The 23,058-nt window shown below is 40.0% G+C and overlaps 1 protein-coding gene across 2 annotated transcripts in view; it reads left to right on the top strand.

The window, feature by feature from the left end:
* BCHE (butyrylcholinesterase) overlaps positions 1-23,058 on the top strand; it is a 57,069-nt gene that overhangs the window by 10,398 nt on the left and 23,613 nt on the right. Inside the window, exons 1-2 of one of the 2 annotated variants that reach the window (XM_009475618.2) lie at positions 10,713-10,852; positions 14,032-15,553. In XM_009475618.2, coding sequence (XP_009473893.1) covers positions 14,037-15,553 — 1,517 coding nt within the window. In that variant the 5' untranslated portion in view covers positions 10,713-10,852; positions 14,032-14,036. Of the gene's footprint in view, positions 1-10,712; positions 10,853-14,031; positions 15,554-23,058 lie in introns of those variants that run through there. The other variant, XM_087740631.1, reaches the window with a different exon arrangement.

A 23,058-nucleotide genomic window follows, 5' to 3' on the forward strand; every position in this document is an offset into this window, starting at 1 on the left:
ATCATCTTTTACTCAGAGGAGTAACAATTCTGTAGTACAAATTCAATGTGTTCCCATATGTGTCCACCAAATTGTGTTCTCATTGCTACAAATTTTGTATTAAATTATTTAGGTCAGCTTAAATTTGGAAAGCAACAAAATAAACACCATTTTTGGCTCATTTGAATGTCTGTGATTATTGTAAAATGGTTTGCTTCCTAAATTAAAGTGATGCAAGCAGTCTGCCAGGAAAATGAGCAGCAATATTTTTTTTGTTGTATTTTTGAAAAGCTGGTTCTAACACTCAGTCATTAACCCAAGAATAGGTGGACACCTGGAAAATGAAAATTCAGATTCCTTTTAGCATGCACTGGACCTATGGATGTTCAGGTTTGAAATTTCATAATTTTCCTTCAAACTAAATAACATTTTGACTCTCTGCCTAATGGTTTTACTATATACTGTTGCAGACGTGGGTAGCACACTTTGGCACCATACATCTTTAGAGCTATTAGGGTTGGAATATCAATATCTGTGATCCGGTGATTAAGGACCACCTAATAGCATGCGTTGTCAGGATACGGAGTATCACATTAAAAGTCATTAATAGCTCTATCCTGTGCACTGACATGATGTAATATAGCAGCTGTCCCATGGATAACCTCTTAAGGCTTCCTATCAAAGGTAGACAGGCTAATAACGGTGGTAGGCACTGGCATATTGCATCATGATGGCACCAGAGTCCTTCCTGCTAACAGCACTACAGTAATGCCAGACATATTGTATATAGTGCTAAAAATCCATGCGTTAACAGCTCCATTTTTACTGACACTCTCTTGTATGCCATGCCAAGGATTTATAGAAAATGAGTTAATGATGATGTGAGCCAAGATCAGGTTTATTTCATGCAACTTTGAGGCACCATGGGGACAACGGGAGCTAGCAGGCAGATGCTTGCACTCCAAGTCTGAACGACTTGTACTCACAGCCTGCCCTCAACCTACCTCTTATTTTCACTGCTGTTGAGATGCCACTTCCTGCCAAAACCCCAGACTTCATTTCTGGCTGACCCTCTCTCAAACAACTCTGTTCTTCAGTGCATGGGAAGGAGCTTCCCATAAACATTTCCACGCAACTTTGTCACCTTCTATTGCCTTACATTCATGTGAGTATATGCTGTATGTGCTGACAAATGTTGCTTTGTGGTTTTCAGTGTGTGTCCCCCATCTTTCTGCTTCCACCAGATGCCACTTATCTTAAATTGAAAGCTTTTTTTCACTAAGACTGCTCATAGCTGATCTCCTTGTGCACCCCATTATGTAAAAAGTCCTGATCATGACTGAAACTCCAGTCATGGAGTGAAGACCCAGTACAGCTTTCTGAGAGAAAGGCTTCCTCTGTATAAATGCACGATAAAATTTCCCTACAATAAGTTCAAGGAGATCTTGGTAAAGATCTTTAGCCCAGCAATGGGGCAGAGGGAACACTTTCTGAAGTGCCACAAATCAGTAAATGAAAGTTGCTCTTTGGATGTTTGCTATGTCAAATGCTGGTCATCATCACTGGACTGGGCATTCACTGCGGTGTCACTGCCATCTCCAGCAGATACTTGGGGTTTTACTTTGCTTAGAGAATCTCACACCCATTATTCAAGTGAGGTTGTTGGCTTTAGCAGATTGTGTTTTCCCCCCTCAGGATCCTTGGGTGAGGAGGAGGAGGCAATATGTCTGTCTTTCAGACACTTTATCAGATAAATATCCATTGAGGCACAGGAAACACTTCTGTAGCCTCTGCTGTTGAATCTGCGTATGTAATGGAAATGGCTAAGCTGGAAAATCTCTGCTTAATACCCATAAACCTTTGGGCTCCTGGCTCATATTTTGGCTCAAGTGTAGCATACTAGACAGACAGTAACACACCTGTTGAACAGCCCTTTGATAGCTCATCCCATAGCAATCCCATATCCAGAATGCCAGAGATACCAAAGGAAGAGCTTGAAAATCCCTCCAACTGCTTAAGGCAGGGGCTGTCTTCCTGTGCTTAACCCCACATTGCTCAGGGGTAAAAAGCTCTTGCTCCACAGAACAGACACCAAAGCCAACGTAACCAGAGCTTGGAGCTGCTTATATATATTGATCCTATTGACTATTTATTTGATCATTCTAAATAAATGCTTATTTATATTCGCCCTGGCTCAGTTCTGAAGGCTGTTAGGTACTGGCTGTGCACGGTCCCATTTTCTGTTTGCCAACTAGATGGTCTTTGGGTTTGTTTGCAGAGATGAGTTGGACACATCTGGGTGCGCATATTGGGATACAGAGGTGCCCACGGACACACCGTGGCTGCAATAGCAGGTAGGGCAGCTTGGTGAGAGCAACAAAAGAGACAGTTCTGAGGATCTGATGGTGTACACACTGCAGGGCTTCTTATTTCTTTCTGTCTTTTTTTTTTCACCCTAGTTTGGAGAAGCTCTAGACTGATCCCATAGACTAAATCTCCATTGTCTATGCATTAGGTGCTTAGCACTAACTGAATTCCAACTGTCCAGACACCCATCGCTGAAACATCTGTCTCAGCATTAACTTAAAACCATTTGCATGGTGACACACTGGGATCACTTAAGCCCCAAAGAATAATGATTTGGGAAGCACAGAAAAGAGCTGGATCCATTCACTTGCATTCCCTTTGGTCAAACATCTTGTTTCCTGTCTGCTCTGGTATCGTTATCTCAGCAACATTTGATAAATTTTACTCCTTGCCCATCTTCTCTTGAAATAGCTTCCAGGTTTCTCTACAAAGCACTCTGATTCAACCCCTTTTCCTATTTCATGCACCAATACTTAATTCTTGTACATATTTTTATTGATTGGTTTTCTTAGTGTTATTTTATTTTTCTGTTTTATGGCTGCTGTTAACATTTATTAGAAAAACTATTTTTTATACTCTGCGCGTAAGAACATCGCTGCACATTTTTTGGCAACACTGAGAATAGCTGACTAAAAATTGGGGGGGCATGGAATAAAATGAGGAGGAGAGGGAAGGCAGCATAGGAGAGTTAGCAAATTGCTGTTCACTTTTCACATGGTTAAATCCTAAACACTGGTAAATGCCCTTTCGCTGGGGAGGACAGTTCATATTTGATATAAGTACAAGTGTGCTAAATCAGAAAGGCAACACCACAGGCACTTGCATTTCATTGTGCGACATTCAAAATCTTCGATGTTTTCATCAGCTGGTGATGGGGTTTTTTTGCATGAACATGAAAATTAAAATCACTTGAATGTTTTCACTGCACAAGTCTTAGCCATTGCACTTTATTCCTCCAGCGGCACTGGGAAATAGACTGACATTTCATTAAAGCTGTGTTCCTGCAGGATAGGCAATGAAAGGCAAACCATGTAAAACTCACTTAGCAGCGCCTGCCTGCCTACCTGTGGGTTTTCTTCAATGCAAGCAAGTCGCTGCTTTGGCAAAAATGAAGGCACGTGGTTTTGTGCCATGATATTCCGTCTGTGCCTTCTGAATCCATTTCCAGACCAAATCCTCACTACAACCTTTATTATGATTAATTATTGTGCACAAAAGCTCCGCAGCTGTGGTGGTGGCTCCAACAAGAGGCAGTGGCAGCTCCTGGGCAGACTGCTCTGAAGTGGCTTTCCTTCCCCATGGTATGTCTACCAGCTCAGGAGCCCAGGAGTATTCTGCAGTAACTTCTTTTGATTATTGCCTGTGGTGACTTTTAGAAAATGCAGCCTCTGAATCCCAAGGGCTGACTTCTGTTTACTGTGGAAACTGGATGGAAATGCTGCTTTTATTCAAGATTACCATCAAAAACATCTTCGGTTTTTAGTAATATATTGAGAGAAAACCTATCACACTGCAGCTATAAAACTGGGGGATTTAAAACAAACCAAGAAGGATGGTGTTTTAAAGTTCTGGGTGCCTGAATGCATTCAGTCTTTCTTATGATCTTGGACACGTCTTTTAATTTCCCAGTATCCTTGGTCTGATAACTTAAATAGGAAGTCTTTCAGGTTGCAGACTGTCTTTGTGCATTTAGTACCGAACCTGCCTTCAGGCAAAAGTGAGAAAATGAGCAGAGAATCATAAAGTTCCTGCAACTGCTAAAAACACCGCTTCTCCCCAGCTGAGGTCCGCAAGGTCTGCCCGTGGTGCCATGTTCTCTTTCAGTGCACTGAAGTTTTCCTTTCCTCTTTCAACCTGCTGCAACCCCTGCTAAGGGAAATAGGCTTACGGATTGTTTTTGGTGTTAAAATGCTCCTACATGATGGGGGAAACGGACTGGGAAAAGTCGGTGTTGTTCCAGGCTTGTATGATCTCCTTGGTGCAAACAAAGGTGAGAGGAAGAAAAGAGAAGTTTGTCGGGTGGGTTAATCCCTCAGGAATCTGCAAGGGCAGAATAACCATGAGCAGAATGTACTGTTAATAAACTAATGAAGGATACTGATGAAGAATTCTTCCAAGTCTTTTATAAAATAGTTTCCTAATAGTTATACATGATTAATGCTTTAAGGACACAATTTTTAAATGCCCTTAGTATTTTGAGTTGTATCCTTGAACTTCATATTGAGCATCGTACTTTGAACATCATATCACCTTTAAGTTAATGTTATGAAATTAATAAATAGACATATAGCAAGACCTGAGGGAGCCTACTACACTTTACCACTAAGCCACCTGTTCTGACAACTCTGTTTTTCAAGCAGATGGCACTGTGATGAATTACCCAATATTCACCAATCACAGCATCTTCCTGAAAAATTTGCACAGATGTTTATAATGAGATTTTCATGATTACACAACACTTGCACATCCACAGAACAAAGGGGTCTTCTGTTAAAAAGTCACTCAGCCTGAGAAGTTTGCTACAACACTGCTCAGCAGTGCCTGAGCTTTCATAAGCGTAATGGTCTCTGGGCACGACCCGATGGCAGAGGTCAGTGTGAGCCTGCATGTGTTGTGCCGCAGTGGTAACAAAATAAGTACAACCTCTTCCAGGGTCGTCTGTTTTTCCCAAAGTTATATTTCTTTCATGAAACACGTAGGCAAAGGGATCAAATCAGCTGTGATTTATAGAAAATAAAGGAAAAATGGCTCTAGAATTTTTTTTAATTTTGCCCCGATGCAGTCATAACGAGGAAAAATAAAACATGTGACCTGATGATGACCAGCATTGATGCCGCCCTCCTCCTACTTGAGCAAAGCTATTGGAAAGGTGCAGCCCAGCTGCCTTCATTGCATGTGGGCTGCAGTAAGCTCTCAAACCTCCTCTCCCACAGGCTTCAGACCCACATTGCTTCAGAGCAACGACAGGGCACCGGTGGATCTGAAGATTTATCTCATGACAAACACCTAATTATTTCCACTAAAATTCATAGCTGTGACACATGCAGGTGCTGTGACCCAGTTATTGGGGAGTGGACTGGGGCACGCTGAACCTGTTTCCTTTGTAACTTCCCACCCGCAGGTCCCAGCAGGTCCTGATGTAAGGCTCAATTCTTTCATTCCTATTTTCAACATGCTGGATGAAATAGAAATCTGAAACCTGGAGTGGCTTAAGCTAAACCTTTGAACACCTCTATGGCATTTTTCATTAAAGATGTGTATCTCTCTAGTGGATGCAGAAACTGAAAGATGGAGGATCATATTAGTTGTAAGGTGTAAAATAGAGAGTGAGAATTGGGAGAACTGGGAGTTGAGAAGAGTTCCCACCTTCCAGATACAAATTCTAGAGATTCAAATGAGCTCATTTATCCATCAAACTTCTTTGTTATTCACAGAGTTTGGGCATGAGAGGACATATTATCGTTGTGAACCTCACACTGCTGTCGGTAGGTGACTACCAGCAACCAAGCTTGGTTATTCAGATATGTTTACATAATTTTAAACAATTAGAGCTTTACTATCTTCAGGAAAGAAAAAGGAAAGAGAAATAGAAAACAGTTATATTGTCAATTAATTGATCTTCTACAGAAATCTGTGAAACCTAACTTATAATTTAATTAGTTTTATCATGATCACACAAGATTTCAGCTCTTTGCTGACACTCCAATTTTGCCTTTTTTCTTACAAGCTAAACACCAGGCTATAATAACGTCATGCAAGACATATTGTGTATACATTATTCTTTTTTAATTTTCTTTATTGAATCTGATCCCTATATGAGACAAAATACTGAGTTATGTAAGAGTACCATAAGGAATTAAGAGTAAGTGAACAGTCAAAAGAAATAATAATAACAACAACAATAATAATATCTTTATCTTTTAACTGGCTATATTTTCTCATTGGCTCTGATTTCTCCAAGAATTTTATAAAAGTACAGACCATAATTGTGCTAATAAAGAGGAAATGATACCAACCTATAATTAGAGTAATAAGGAAAAAGGTACAGCGGATCATAATTGAACCAATAAGAGGAAAATATAATCATGTTTAATGGCTTATATGAGTGTTAGTGTCTTCTGTATACTTAATAAGTTGGTATCCGTTTTCTTGGTATGTATCTAAGACACCTTTCCTAATATTATCAAATTACCCTTCGGATCTATTGTTGGGAACTTCTGCTAGTCCTGGAAGCTGCTCTGGAGTGAGGTTTCTTTGAATAACCAGAATAATAAAAGAATTTCAGATGGGTCTTGCCACCAGCTACAATCACCTGTAGCAACACTTAAGCTCTTTCCAGGTTTATTTACGGCGTCCCTGTTTTACATTCATGGGTATACACAGCTATACCAAGTATGAGATTTGCAAAAGAAATACAGAAAGAGGAGACAGGCGTAACCTTGCAGGATCACTGTATTGGGCATGGAAAGAAGCTCTGCGAGCATCTCAACTTAAAAGTAAAGGCAATGATTTATTTCCTAATATGCACAGTAGAATAACATGAATGCAAGCCCCAAAGCTGAGCATCAGTAGCTCCTTGCTGCTGCTGAGCTCCCATCTTCCGTGTTTTTTACCTGAAGATTTCACAGCTTGCAGCTTTGGTGTTTTTCCCTCGGAGTCCTTGAGCTGCTAACTGTCCCCGTCTCAGCAATCTTACCCCTGTCTGCAATTTCACCTGTCGTATCTTGTACAGCTTCAGTTTACTTGTTTTCCTCACAGCTTTTTCTCACAACATAGCAGTTTTTTCAGCAGTTCGAGCCAAGGTCACACAGATGCTCAGCGTGAAAACTCAGCCGGGGATCAGTGACAGCCGAGCCCCCCCGAGGGAGCTTATCAAGGCTGGAGTTTAAACAAAACCTCCCCACATTTTCACACAAGTGACATTTCATATAGTTTAGCTGTAATTCACCTCTCCATTTTCCTCTCAGCAATTAAAAAATAAGAATGTTTCTTACTTTTGCATACTATTAGCATGTAAGCATTTCCTCACACATGCACACACTTCACACGTGATACCCTTTACTTTGAAGGGACGTTTGCAAAGCTTTTCAGCCCAGTTATCTTTACAGGAGCCCAGGTGCTCTTTCCGAGGCTGTAGATGTCTTGGAAGGGCAGGATCAAATCTAGTGAATGGGACTCTTCAGGTGCAAATAGACCTTGAAAGCTCAGAGGACACCTTGGGAGAGAGGCACGTGTTTTCCACCAGAAATATCTGAAATACATCTTTTTCCAAACAGTTTTGTCTCTCGTAGATATCTCAGCTCTATTAGGTAAGTCCTGAAGAGAACCCAGAACATGCATAATTTAGGATGTTCATAAGTGTAAACATCTGCATATGCTTAGGTAATACCCTGAAGGGCAGTTTAATAATTAACTAAATAATGGAAAAAATATTTGATATTTCTATAATACATATTGTTTAAATTCTCTGAGCTTCTTAGACTACTAAATGTCAGTCTTTCCTAGAGCTGCCCTTTGCTTTCATTTCTTAAGAGACTTGGGCATCTCTCCTATCAAAATTCCTATGGCAGTGTGAGATCTATTTCATATATACACGTTAAATGATTAAAAGACAATTTTATCTTTGGTGGTGATTTTTAAGAACCTTGCCTTAAATAAAAATAAGCATGACCTCAAAAAGCCCCAGTATTATAGACAGGTAGGCAGATGGATAGAGATATTTAGAAGTACCAGTATATGTACTTATATATACGTATGTATGTACTTATAACAGCTTTTATATATATACACCCACAGATATATATACAGCATTCTATCTGCTGGTTTGTACCTCCTTTACTGTCAATCTCCCAAAGGAAAACTGAGAAAATGACCACTCTACACAGAATTACTAAAGGCATTAAGTGTATTTAATCTCTAATTTTCGTGCAGGTATTTTTAGTAAGCTAAGTAATAACTAAAATAAGTGTTTCCTCTCACAGCACACATTTGTGAAACTTTAATTTATATGTTAATTTTTTAATTAAAGGAAAAAATTATGGAAGAGGGCTTAGTTTTCTTAAAAAGTACAGCATAATAGTCTAACATTAGACTGAAGTATGATAGTCGAGAAGTATAACAGTCTAAGAAGTCTGTCCTAATGCCCCCCTTCCCTGAAGACATCCAGGTAACCCCAAGGCTGAACTCAGTGTTTCCTACCACCCAAGAAACAGCCTGAGACAGTTGATTCACTTATCCCAGGGTCACCTTGTCAGAGTCCATAGAAATGCTCCACATTTTGCATTTAGTAACGGTGTCTGCCTCAGAGCAGGAGGCTGTTTCAGGTGCCTTGGGCACTGTAAAGGGGAGCAGAGAAGGGCGTGGAGAGGAGAAGGGAGCAGTGGTGACAGCAGATGTAGGACAACAAGGCCAATGCTGGAAAATAAATGAAGCCAGAAAGAGCATTTTTAGTGTTTTGAGTCTCCTGCTGTTTCTCTACTGCTGAAGGCAGTGATGAGGGTTGAGAATACAATGGTTTGTCATAAGCATCAGAAATACTTTATTTAAAAGTGGCCTTTAACAAGATTTGGGGCTTATGATTCATTCCTCTGATGTCATGGAAATAAAGCAAATGTGTGTCACCTGGCCACGTTTCCAAATGGGTTGAAGAGGCATTAAGGAAAGTCAGTGAATGCACATGTCAGAGAACATTGAAAACTGCCTTAATTTAAAGAGCGCAACTTAGCGTTTCCTGCAGGAAACTGCACTTGAAAAGTTTGGATCAGCAAGAGTTGCTACTAGAGTTGATTCTGAATTAATCCTATTTTGTTATTAAATGCTTCTATTTGCATTACTGAGATAACAATCTTGGCTAAGAATTCTGAATTCCCAACTAGCAACTATATCAGACACTTCCATGCGAAAAGCCTGGGGTTTTATAACCTGGTGTAGGTTTAGACTGGGACATATTCTCTTCAATGGACATGTCCCTGCAATGTACCTCTCAAACGTCTGATCCTAAAGGCAGACTGTGAAATTACTGGGAGAAACTAAATGACCATGCTTTCTTGAGCTTTTCTCTATTAAAACACTATTTCACATGCTAGCTTTTAAAAATCATTGGTAGTCTCCATGTTAAGGTCTATAAACTTCATACTTAACTTTTTATTTCTGCTTTATTCCTGTTCTATGCATTGCCAAATATTGCTTTTGTGTAATTGAAACAGAGCTGTAGTTTGATTATTAAACAGAGGGAAAATAATTGTCTTCAGCTCTAATGGGGGAAGCAAAGGCTCTCAGTAGAAGAAAACCTTAAATTGTGGAAACTTTTTTTTTTTCAGAGCAGCTCTAGTGAGCAGATGCTGCTGGGGGCCAGGAGCCCCACCAGCAAGGTGGTTTCATGTGGTGGCTGAGGGATGTGGATTTGACAAGGCGTTTAGTAATGGGAGCGTATGTAATTTATTTATCTTCTCCACTCCTCTTCTCTATTCTACCTTCATTTGTATGTCAAAACATTTGGTATTTAGATGATGATAGCCTCTCAGTGAACATCTCCATAGCACACAGCAAACAGGGTCCCAGTCCCAGCTGGGGGACTGCAGGTGCAGCTTTACTGCTGACAAGCGCTGTGGACCCTTGGGACACGTTCCCAGCTGTGCCGCAACCCTGACAACTCTGACCTGCAGTTTAGACTGGTTTTGCACCTGCAGCGCTGAATTCTGGTGGAAACAATACTTAAGACATTCAAGAAAAAGGAGTTTGGGGTACATTGTATATAAGTATTGGATATACTAAGCAGCATGGGTGATTTCCTATTTGAAGCCTAAGAAGAGAGAGAAAACAGCATGTGACACCCATATGGGTACCATTTTTAACCCTAACATCAGAAGAGGACAACGCAGATTTCTATGGTAGCCTACAGATGGCCAGGAGTCAAGTAATACAACTGATGCTTGCCAGCTGTTCACATGTCTGTGCAGAGGACACTCCTTTTTTTATCTCTCACTGTTGCTTAAAACCAAAAATAACTACTTATCTTACAGTGAAAAGAAAAGTTTGAAGTACTTTAAAATGGTGCTAATCTTGAGCTGTACAACAGCAAAAAAAGTACAGATGAGATCGGTGCTTTAAGCAAGATGAAGGAAAGAGAGGCAGGATTTTATTATACTTATAAATCTGTTTATCTTTCTAGATTATAAAATTGTTGCCCTATGCTAAGAACACATCACTGCATCTTCCCTTTCCTGTAGAAGCTCATGCCTGATTTTCTCCAAAACAGGTTTCTCTCTGTAGCATTTCTACGAGGATATCATTAGCCTTTGAGCAGATGTCAGATCGTAAGGAATGGCTGCCTGCAGATCAAGTTGCTGCTGCCAACTCTCGCGAGCTTTGTGTCAGAAACAGTTGATTATAATGTCAGTACTGTCCAATTCACGGGCTTAAAGCAGCAGCTGCATACTGCATTTTCCCTGAAGTATTCAAAGATCCTGACTCTTAAAAACTTTGTAGTTCTTGTAATAGAAGTGGGGTAAGTGATTCTCTATTTACACATCTCTGTCTGCCAGGATAATTTACAGTTCAGCTTGATTTGCACGGGGATTGGGATCTTTTAAAATGTTACGCTCTGCCCATTTGTTGCTCTCTTGGGAAAACTCACTCTGCTCTGCAAATGGAACGAGTAAGCAGGCGTGTGTATCAGACCTTGGTATTATTCAAGGGATCCTGGGCGAAGTAAATTAAGCTGAGCTAGAAATCGCTTATTAATTCAACCATCTTTCCTATTTAAATAGTGATTATATAGTCTTGTGTATAGATTTTTTGGCTGGGTGAAGATTTGCGAGGAGAGGAAACAGTTATTGAAATAAATTGTGTTCCCTTGCTGAATAAAAATACAAAAGTATAGTCTGTTTAACTTTTGCTGGAGGAAACTACTACAGAAGCAGCTTTTTAAAGTATGCAAATACATTATATGATATATCTCTGCTCGGTTAAGGTTGATGAGCTAAAGCAATCTTCTGACCCTTTTACTCTCATAGTAATAATCAAGTAATGTCTGTTTTGCTCAGTGTGCTTTGCGTTGTTGAGTTTGTTCTAATGCAGCATTAAAAACCTTATTGGAAGTAATATTTGCCATATGTTGAAGGTGTAATAATCATCCTCTGTCACTTGCTACTTTTGTTAATATTAGCAGGGTAACCTGAGAGTAGACAAGTCCTCTCATTCAGTAGTACAAAACTCCTGTGTTTTTCAAGCTTGATCTGTTTCAAACTTTTTCTTTAAAATGCCACCTGTTCTTTTGCAGAGCTAATTAAAAAGGTACAGAACTGAATTTTTTGTTAGATTTTTTTGTTCGTAAAATTCTTGTCTAAAACTTCTTAGGGTCAAAAGTTATGCCTCTGTGTTTTGCAATGCTACAGTGTTTTCCTCCCATCCCGTTCCTCTTTAATTAACAGGAAAGTGCAGAGGGGAATTAATTTTAATTACTATTTAGATATTAAAAACTTCAGGAACTTCAGCATCTCTTGGTTTTCTTAGTGTCATTTTCTCTTCTTCATAATGACAGTGTTTGAAATCTCTTTTTATTTCCAGCTTCTTGTTATGGTTTGGTCCTGGGTGGTATGTCAGAAGTGAGTATGTGAAAAAAGACAGTGTCCATGAAACAACAGACGTACAGAGATTACTTTTCCCATCTCACAGTGCTGTGCATTGGGTGCACGTGTACCCAACTAGACCCCTACTATTAATATTTCTCCCAGCCACCCCAGTTACCTTGGTTGACTGCGAGACAGGGTGAAAGAGTTTAGCCCTAAGCTAATCTTTACATACCTTTTCTTACCCAGCTCTTAAAAGATTTTCTTCCAGGAATGAATGGGAAAAAAAAAATGACTGGCACAGAGAGAGAGGAGCTAAATGCTACTAAATAATGTGAGCCTCCTGTGCGGGTCCTGCGGGTTGCGGGAGTGAGCCTCTGCTTACCCAAACTCCCCGGGAGCTGCTGGACCACGTGTGTCATCCAGACTGACTACTCACATCTCTAAAGTTTAGCATACATGGGACCATTTGCAGGTTTCTATAAGTAAAGCTGAAGGCTAGGTGGAGTGTTAGACCAACTCTGAAGTCTATTGCCCCCATTCGCTGCCTTATCTTTTTTTTTTTTAATAAAAAGACAAGAGCATAAATGTTTATGTTTTCTAAAATTTATCTAGTTTCTATCTGTTTAGATGAATGCTAAAAATATTGTCTCTGAAGATTCCTCCCTGCTCCTTTGATGCTATCTCAAATTTCTCAAATCTGTGCAAAATCTTCTTTCCCCCGCCCCTGTATTTTCTTAGTTGATTTCCAAGAATACGCAAACAAGCAGGAGGAGCTCAGATTAGGCCACAGCTGTACTTTCCACAGAAATTAGCCTCATTCCTTTTAAGGACACAAGTGCTTCTCATTAACAAAGAATGGCCTGTTTAAAGTGGCAGGACAGAGTACGCTATGTACGACAGAGCAACAAGCAAAAAAGAGAAGGAAGCTTTGTTGAGCGTTTTCAAATATGTAAGCCATAGAAATGGGTTTATGCAAATAGTCTTTTTCTGACTTTTCACTTTCAAGAGAAGATACTGGGGTTTTTATAGCATTTGAAAAGGTTGGGGTAAATAGGACTATTAGTATGCTTAAATGTGGTACATAATCAGCGTCAATATCCTTAGCTTTAAGATAATATTAATTATCACTTTGAAAAGTTCTCAGGAAGCAAAGACCAGGCCCTACTTAAATTATTAGGCACCACCTATATATATGAAAAAATCCTTGGCTTTTTAGCATTTTAATATTCACTCTAAGAAGTAGAAGTATGACTACGTGTCATGACTATGATGGCTGTAAACTTGGTTAAGTTGCTTTAGAGAGCAAAGATCTTGAAAGAAATGTTTCATTTAGGTCTTGGTGTACCTCTATATGCAGCTGCCCCCAGGGGCTGATGAACTGACAATCAGTTCAGAGTACTTCATGTACTTCACTTGTTAAAACACCTTCAGATCTTAAGACATACGAGTAGGACAGTAAAATCACCCACTGCTTTGATTTTATAGCAATGCCATTTCAATGGTTTGCTTCAGCCCAGACATCTACTGTGACACAAGCATATAGTTTAAAATTTATGTGGACCTGCAAATCCTTGGATTAAAACTTGGCTTCAAGCTCCTTTTCAGCGTTCATGGGATGCGTGTTCATGTGTGGAAAAATCTGTGCCTAGTGATGTTTGTTATCATTCTTTATTGATTTGAGAATACAAAGTGCCAAAGTAACCTCTAACAGAATAATGGCTAGTCGGGCATGGCATTTTCCGTCACAGATCATAAAATGCCCTGTTCATCATGCCAGTGGAAATGCAAGTGGTAAAGTCATCTGCTAACTGAAGTAGTCAGAGTCTGCTTATACGACTTTACTTTCCCTGATCTGGCTTCTTCAGTCCTACAGTTGTTTTAGCAACAGAGTTTTTCTGAAGCACTGTACCAAATACTAAAAACTAAACACACTCGTTACAACACAACTAATTAACAAGAACTTAGGATTGAAGCCTGCTGAGCTTTGTGCAGCAGCACCATCTTATTTTCAACGCTCTTGGGATGACCTACACCCTTTTTGAATAAACTGTTTTGGCTCTGCTACTAATACTTTGCAATACTAATTCTGAATTTCTTTTTTCCTGTGTTTCAGACATCATGATTTGGACAAATGGTACAAGTCTCTATATCAGATTTCTTATGTGGCTTCTTCTCCTGTATATGTTCATCAGGAAGGTAATGCCTGAAGATAACATCATTACAACCAAGAAAGGCAGAGTCAGAGGGATGAACCTGCAGGTACTGGGGGGAACTGTGACAGCCTTCCTTGGAATACCTTATGGACAGCCACCCATTGGTAGACTGAGATTTCAAAAACCAGAACCTCGTGAGAAGTGGTCAGATGTTTGGGATGCCACAAAACATGCAAACTCTTGTTACCAGCTTATAGATAAAACTTACCCGGGATTTCCTGGATCAGAGATGTGGAATCCAAAAACTAAACTAAGTGAAGACTGCTTATACCTTAATGTATGGATTCCCTCTCCCAAACCCAAGAACGCAACTGTCATGGTATGGATATATGGTGGTGGCTTTGAGACTGGGTCGACTTCCCTACCAGTCTATGATGGCAAGTTTCTGGCCAGGGTAGAAAGAGTCATTGTAGTTTCCATGAACTACAGGACTGGTGCCTTAGGATTTTTGGCTTTGCCAGGAAACCAGGAAGCTCCTGGAAATGCAGGTTTATTTGATCAACGATTGGCACTTCAGTGGGTCCAGGAGAATATAGCAGCATTTGGAGGCAATCCAAAAAGTGTGACTATATTTGGAGAGAGCGCTGGCTCAGCTTCTGTCAGCTACCATATCCTTTCTCCTAAAAGCCATCCTTTATTCACAAGAGCCATCATGCAAAGTGGATCTGCAAATGCCCCTTGGGCTGCAATAACAGCATCTGAAGCCAGAAACAGAACTGTAGCTTTAGCTAAACAACTCCAGTGTCCCACCAGCAATGAGTCAGAGCTAATTCTCTGCCTCCAAGACAAGGACCCAAAGGATATAGTGGAGAATGAAAATTTTGTTGTAACATATGACTCTCTTTTACAAGTATATTTTTGTCCAACTGTGGATGGTGATTTTCTCTCAGACATGCCAGAAACGTTGATTGAGAATGGCCTTTTCAAACAAACACAGATCTTAGTCGGTGTTAATAAAGATGAAGGATCAGCATTTCTAGCATATGGAGTCCCTGGCTTCAGCAAGGATAGCGATGGCTTGATCAATAAAACACAATTTGAAGCAGCTGTAACTCTGTCCTTCCCAGAAGCAAGCCAACTTGCAATAGAATCGATCATTTTTCAGTACACAGACTGGGAAAATGAGCAACAGCCAGAATATTACCGTGATGCCATGGATGATGTTATTGGTGACTACAATATAATATGTCCAGTAATGAAATTCACCAAAAAATTTGCACAACTGGGACACAACGTGTTCTTTTATTTCTTTGAACATCGGTCCTCGAAGCTCCCTTGGCCAGAGTGGATGGGAGTAATGCATGGTTATGAGATTGAGTTTGTGTTTGGATTGCCCCTAGAACGAAGAGTGAACTACACCAAAGCTGAAGAAATCTTAAGCCGGTCCATGTTGAGATACTGGGCAACTTTTGCGAAAACTGGGTAAGTTTACTGTGGAAGTTTGTTTGATTGGTCAGATGCTTGTTGTTTCACAGGCGGAAAAAGCTTAACTGTTTTGGTGGTGATTTGAAGCCTGATGAGGATGATGAGGAAGGGTTAATTGTTTGGCTATCCAGAATTCCTGTTTTACTTTGGATAAAAACACCGCCTTAGTAAAACAAACTTTTGTTGCGTAGCTCATTGTATTGAATGATCTTAAGAAAACAGTGTGTATCCACCCATAAAAGCAAATACAAAACATTTTTTTGCCATGGCAGCAGTTGTTACAAAGGAAGGTAATGGTTTCAAGTTTTAGAAACAAAATACTTCAAATTCTGGAAAAGACTTCCAACAGTAGAAGTAGGAGCAAAAAGCCCAATTTCCTTTAAGATTTAATTTGCTCAGAATATTCAGGTGTATAATATGGAGGTATATTATGTTCACATGATGAAGTGATTGGGATTGCAGGATGTTCTTTTCAGAAAGCCTATCTTCCCATGTGTACTGTAAGTATAATCCTGGGTTTCGCTGAAGCCGATGACAAATCACTTGCTATTTCCATTAGACGCATCTTTAAGTGAAATATGTCCTTGCCTGGATAAGAAGCAAATAAGCATATTTCATTTGGATGTTTGAAATGGATTAAATACAACCCCTCATTCAGTCTATTTAGCTGGCGTCCAAGAGAAGCGAGACAGCCCTTGCTCTGCTCGGCAGGGTTGTGGAGCTCTCAATGCAATATTCAGTTTGAAATGAAAGCATTTCAGTGCAGTAAGAAAAACAGCCACTACGACAGTCATGTACGTTTAGTCTCAAGGCTGCAAGCCTGATGGGATGGGGAGGTATCTTGCCTTCTCAGAAGCATCATTTGTGCTCTCTCCTGATAAAATTGTATATATAAAAATCTGTACCTGTGAGAACATACAACCAAACACTTAATTCACACTTTAAAAATTTTTCATTAACTTAAATTTTAAAATCTTGCATTAATTTTACTTCCATGGTGGACTTTTCCTTTGATTAGTGAAGGTGTCGTGGTTTAACCCCAGCCAGCAACTAAGCACCACACAGCCGCTCGCTCACTCCCCTCCAGTGGGATGGGGGAGAGAATCGGAAGAGTAAAAGTGAGAAAACTCATGGGTTGAGATAAAGACAGTGTAACAGGTAAAGCAAAAGCCGCGCACACAAGCAAAGCGAAGCAAGGAATTCAATCACTACTTCCCATCGGCAGGCAGGTGTTCAGCCATCCTCAGGACAGCAGGGCTCCATCACACGTAACGGTTACTTGGGAGGACAAACACCATCACTCCGAATGTCCCCCCATTCCTCCTTCTTCCCCCAGTTTATATACTGGGCATGACACCACACGGTATGGAATAGCCCTTTGGCCAGCCTGGGTCAGCTGTCCTGGCTGTGCCCCCCCCCCAGCTGCTTGTGCACCTGGCAGAGCATGGGAAGCTGAAAAGTCCTTGACTGGTGTAAGCACTACTTAGCAACAACTAAAACATCAGTGTGTTATCAACATTATTCTCATCCTAAATCCAAACCACAGCACTATGCCAGCTACTAAGAAGAAAATTAACTCTATCCCAGCTGAAACCAGGACAGAAGGATACATAGATTTGTAAAGGCTGAAATCAACTTTGGAACATGATCTCATTATTTTTCTTAATAGATTAGAAATCAGAGACCACTGTGCTCATGTAGTCCATATAACCTTGTACATAACACAAAACACAGGTAGGACTTAAACATTTCCAGTGACGAAAAATCTGGCGCAAACGTTGGTTGGTTGTTCTAAAGCTTAATTCCACTTAAAACGGTTACAGTTATAAAAGGAAGTTTTGTGTCTGGCCTGAATTTGTCCATTCTACTTTTACGTTTTCCAGGTACTGTATTTTCTTTTACAGTCTCTAAGCTTTACATTATGATTTGTGTTCCATACAGAGATAATTCTAGGGTCTATTCAAATAACCCTTAATCCTTTTTTTTGGTTAAATAAAACAGGTTATACTCTTGAGACTTTCACTATAATGCATTTTTTTCATAGTCCTTAAATAATAACTGTGTGTCTTCTCTAAAACTGTGATTCATCAACACCCTGTTGGAACTTTCCGTGTTGGCAGTAAACACAGTCATCTCCAAAGAGTCCTAATTACAGGTGTCATCCATCCCCACTAGTTCAACCTGATATTCCCCTGTTTACTCATCCAAGGAAGTACTATTTGCCTTGACTGGGATGTTATACTAGGAGCTGCTGTGTGCCTGCCTGCGTACAGTGGCTCCGTGATCCACCCCGATCCCGCGGTTGCCCCTTCTGCAGTGGCTCTGCTTCGGCTCTGAAACACGCTGCGCTTGGTGGCTGGCACCAACCTGCGGCCAGCCCGGCTGCTGCCCAAGCCCTGCGCAGTCCCTTCACGTTACACTCCAAGGTGAACTAACAGCTATTTGTTAGATGCACCCTTTTTCTAACAGATTTGCTTATCAGCAGATGTGACGGATTGTTTGCCTTGATATGCAGAATTATTTATTACATTAACAAGTTCTATCCCCTTTACACGTTGAGGCCTGTAATATTTTTTTTTACCTGTAATATTTTTTTTTACCTTTCTTCTTTTTAGTGAAGAGCATATTAAAACTTAGAAAATGACTATACAGATAGCTATACTCATGAATGCATAATGTCTTAATACAGCTTTTATTCCTGTAACATTTAATCTAAAATTTAATCTAGGAGCTCTTCCTGCTTCCCTCTGTACTCGGAGCCTCATGACACCGCTCCATATGAACTCAGTGTGAACGACTGTAGCAAAGAGAAAAGCATTCAGCAGGGGTGTATGTCTTGGAATTGAGCTGTGTGGCTGATTTATCAATGCCAAAAATGCATCTGATAGATTCTCAGGATGAAGTCTGCACAACGAGGTCAGGTAAAGCCTGGTAACAATTCCTGCATCATGAAGATCCTCCCTCCTTCCAGGGAGGTGATAGTGCCCCTGCACTTGGCACTGGTGAGGCCGCACCTCGAGTACTGTGTTCAGTTTTGGGCCCCTCACTACAAGAAGGACATTGAGGTGCTGGAGTGTGTCCAAAGAAGGGCAAGGAAGTTGGTAAAGGGTCTAGATCACAAGTCTTACGAGGAGCGGCTGAGGGAGCTGGGGTTGTTTAGTTTGGAGAAGAGGAGGCTGAGGGGAGACCTTATCGCTCTCTACAACTACCTGAAAGGAGGCTGTAGCGAGGCGGGGGTCGGTCTCTTCTCCCTAGTAACAAGCGATAGGACGAGAGGAAACGGCCTCAAGATGCGCCAGGGGAAGTTGAGGTTGGATAGTAGGAAAAACTTCTTCACCGAAAGGGTAGTCAGGCCCTGGCACAGGCTGCCCAGGGAAGTGGTGGAGTCCCCATCCCTGGAGGTATTTAAAAGCCGGGTAGACGTGGTGCTTAGGGACATGGTTTAGTGGTGGACTTGGCAGTGGTAGGTTAACAGCTGGACTTGATGATCTTAAGGGTCTTTTCCAACCTTAACGATTCTATGATTCTAAGACATGCTATAACAACATTGCTTTCAAACTGGTGTCATTAGGCCCTTAGTGGAGAGCAAACTGAGTGAAGGCTCCTTATTACGTACTTTACAGCTTTACAACCTGTCCTACAGGAGTTTGCAATCAGGATCTTATACCAGAGATAATGGATCTTTCCATTAAACAGAACTATTCCTTAGTAGGAAAAAAGAAATTCAGGTCTATATTAGATTTTGCAGAATAATATTTACAGTTTTCTGTAAATTACAGGTTTCTACTCAATTACATATATATATATTAAAAGTATGTATTATACATACAAGTATATAAAGATATACATAATGTATTACATATTACATCAAATATAATTACATATAAAATATAAATTCATATATTTATAGACATAATATATTATTTAAAATATAAACATATATAAAATATATTGTATATTTCTCTATATATAAATATAGATACATATATAAAATCTCTGTTACCTGCTGTGCAAAATAGAGTACACTGTCCCTGTCGCTGTAGCTAGCTAAAATTAGACAACACAAGGTACATGCAGGTTTAAGTTTATAGAAGACAGTCCCATCATCTAGTCTGATTATCATTTGCACTATAATTAGATTAGCCTACAGATCAAATTTCAAGTGGTTTCCACAGCAAATAGCAAATAATCCCTCCCTCTGCTTCCACCTCAAGTATCAAAAACTTCACTATTAGGGTAGACAATATAATCATATAATTTATGTACCAGTAAAAGATCAGATCAGTAATAACCCTTTATGTGACATTTTCCTCTTCGTCCAGAGCACAGATCCCTTAGGCTCTGTAACACATTATTCATAGTGTACAACGAGTGGGGAAATAATAAAAATTGAGAATTCCAAAAGTAATAGATGTTCCTTGTTTTCCTGGCACCTTTGAGCACACAGTAAGCATTTATAAAGAACTGGGGAAGCCCCATTTGACATAATGTTTATAGTAAACTCTGGCATGATCAAAGGGCAAACATTTGAGGGGAAAATTACTTTACCATTGATGTCTCCAGTAGATGAGGAGAAAATCAAGCAAAAGATGAAAATCAGAAATATAGTACAGCACAATTTTTAGTGAGGGCGTTTGACCTAATATTCTAATGTGTAGAAGCACAAAAGTTGCAAGGGAGGGAAGGGCAGCCTGCAGAGGAAAGGAGATAAGGTAGGGTCAACAAAAGCTGAAAGAAATCGCTTTTCCCCTGGTTCTTTCTGCTTGGGAGGGACTGAGAGGCTGCTCAACTCACTGCATGCCGAACTGTTTCTCATGAGGGGTCTTCAAGCCCATAGTTTGACCTTAGTGATCTCTGTTTTTCATTCTCACATAAAGCACTAGGAATAAAAATGGTGATATGAAAAGTCAAAGGTATGCCCTGTAGGAGCATTTTCTGTTTCTTAGAAATACCTAATGTCATGTAAGAACAATAGAAAAGATGTTAGGGAGAAAAAGAGAAGTGACTCCTTCAAAGGATCCCAAGAGCGTATGTGAAATTCTTGATTTCTACATTTCTCAGTAAACAAAAGGAGACTGTCAGCCAGCCCAAGGATTTCCAACTCGACCACCATCCCCATCAGTAGCTGATGCAATTTTCCAAGTCTCTAGGCACTTCTTATTTCACATCCTTGCTAAAAATAAATATCAGTGATAACTGGCCATCTTTGCTGGAAAATTAAGAGGGATAAAAATGTTCTATTTTTGAATATGAATGGGGGAATGGGTAATGTAGATGATTCAGTAGGAGATGGGAAGAGACATTTTGCCTGCGAGGCTTGAAGTTAGATTGAAGTTATTGTCCACCAATATCTCTTCAGTACCCAAGGGAATAGTGTCATTTTTAGCAATCTGCCATATATTTACATGGTCTGTGAGATCTGTGAAGACCCTGCTGAAATAGTCTACTTTGACAAGAAGTCACTGCTTTTCAGTCATGAGATTCCCTGCATTCATTATCCAGAATGGGATTCGGCAGCCTGGGAACCCCTGGGAACTATGGATACCGTAACTACCTCTGCTACTACACAGAGGGACAGGCTGCTCATCACTGTCTGCAGTATTTGCCCATATAAATAATGTTACATCATATCACATAGTCTGAGAAGAATGAAAAAAAAAAGGCAAATTACCTCGTGGGTCTGACTGTTCAAGCAGTTAACATGGAATAGCTTGAAGGACAGACTGGGAGTCTTATAAGATTACTGGTAGTGATGTTTACAATCAGCCCTTTGGATTATTTCTAGCTAATGCTAACCCTGATGCTCATAGATAGACCACAGGACACAGGTAAGGACCCACCATGGAGCTGAGGCTAAGCAGATTGGCAACGTGGGTAACTTACCCTCCAGTTATACACTTGCAGCATCTCTTCCCCTCAGAAATATGCTTACGATTTATTTCAAGAGCAGACCTAAGTAATCAGTGATACAGATTATCTGTTAGACTCTTGCAAGGATGTGCTACATGTGGAGAAAAATACCGTGCTCTGATTCACGGTGTTTAGAAAAGTATCACTCCAATAATTAGTCTTTTATTCTATGAGACATGCAGCCAGTGCCTGCCCTTTGGGGCACGGCTGTGGTGCCTCTGCCCTCCAGTCCTGGAGGATCCCCAGCACCCTGGGATCTGAAGTCTGCTGGCAGCTGAACACTTGTATCTTCCAATGACCTTTTTACTTTAAAATTGGATTCGATGTATTGAGGGAGAAAGTAGGAACCTCCTGGCTTAGCAGTGTGAAGTCAGTCTTGGGGTGGATACTCTTGTCCGTTAAGGTGCAGAGAAAGGTAGCTATTACTAATCTGCCAATAAATTCCTGGGATTGGAAGACAAAAGTTTCCAGGTGTGGTAACTCTGTCACTTGAACACTTCGGCTGTTTCATTATCACTACAATTTTTAATGACTGAACTTTTTGGTATCAAGTAAGGTTGACCAAGTATCCGAGCTGTTCCTAGTCCTATTAGCATAATTTCATTAAATACCTTTTTTTTTTTTTTTTTTTTTGCATGTACTTGAGCCTTGAAAGAACAACATTGTAATCACAACCTCAAAAATCTCTAAAATCTCTTTCTACCAGCACGGGAAGAAAGAGGGTTATTACTGATGCTGTCTGAATAAATCAAGTATAATAAAATATTAGGGTGTCAAGTATAGTAAAATATTTCCAATATATGGGAAAGAACAGTTTCCAAAACTGATGTTCTTGATTTACACATTGATTTAAAATTCCTCCATTTACCCTGAGCTAGGGTCTCCTCAGCTGATTCTTGTATTTAAGAATATTGGCAGTTAAATATCAATTAAAGCCTTAAAATCATTTCATAAAATGCCAGACATCATCAAAATTAGACAAGTAAAGAGATGTAGCCAAATTGTATTCAGCAGAAAATGATAGTGTGTTATCATATGGAAGGGAGTGGATTAGGCTCAGTATGACTGTGCTTCTGTATAGGTAAAGTTCATTTTAACAATATTAGTTTTCAGTTGCCTTCTCCCGAATGCTTTCCAGCACACTTTAAGTGATATCCATGGTGAAAGAATTCAAATTTCTCTTTCTAAACACTTTTAAAATTCATTTCTCTGCTGCAATTTTGTTATTCTTCAGAAAGCTTTTGAAAGTGAGCAAGTGACACTAACAGGTACAATCAATCATCAGCAGCAGAATGCTCTGTTAACTCTAGTAAAAGGAGGCTTTATTTATCACGAAGAAATATATGGCATCCCAAATCAGTGGTTGCTAGGTTATGCCTTTTGCGTTACTTTATTCATTAGATTTGGTAACTGTATTCTTTAGACATGAGTGACATAAAGTGACAAGGAGACAGACAAATCAGATGAGATGAAAACTCAAATAAGAATGTAGTGGAACATACAAAGATAATATTTTTAAGGCTTTGTGAAAAATGTTTCGGATAAAAGGAAACTGGCAAAACTTGTCTCACTGCCAGTTCTACAACTGCTGA

Source organism: Nipponia nippon, unplaced genomic scaffold (genome assembly GCF_047370975.1).
Source record: "Nipponia nippon isolate SJK-2023a ecotype South Korea unplaced genomic scaffold, ASM4737097v1 scaffold_7, whole genome shotgun sequence".
In the NCBI taxonomy this organism is placed as follows: Eukaryota; Metazoa; Chordata; class Aves; order Pelecaniformes; family Threskiornithidae; genus Nipponia; species Nipponia nippon.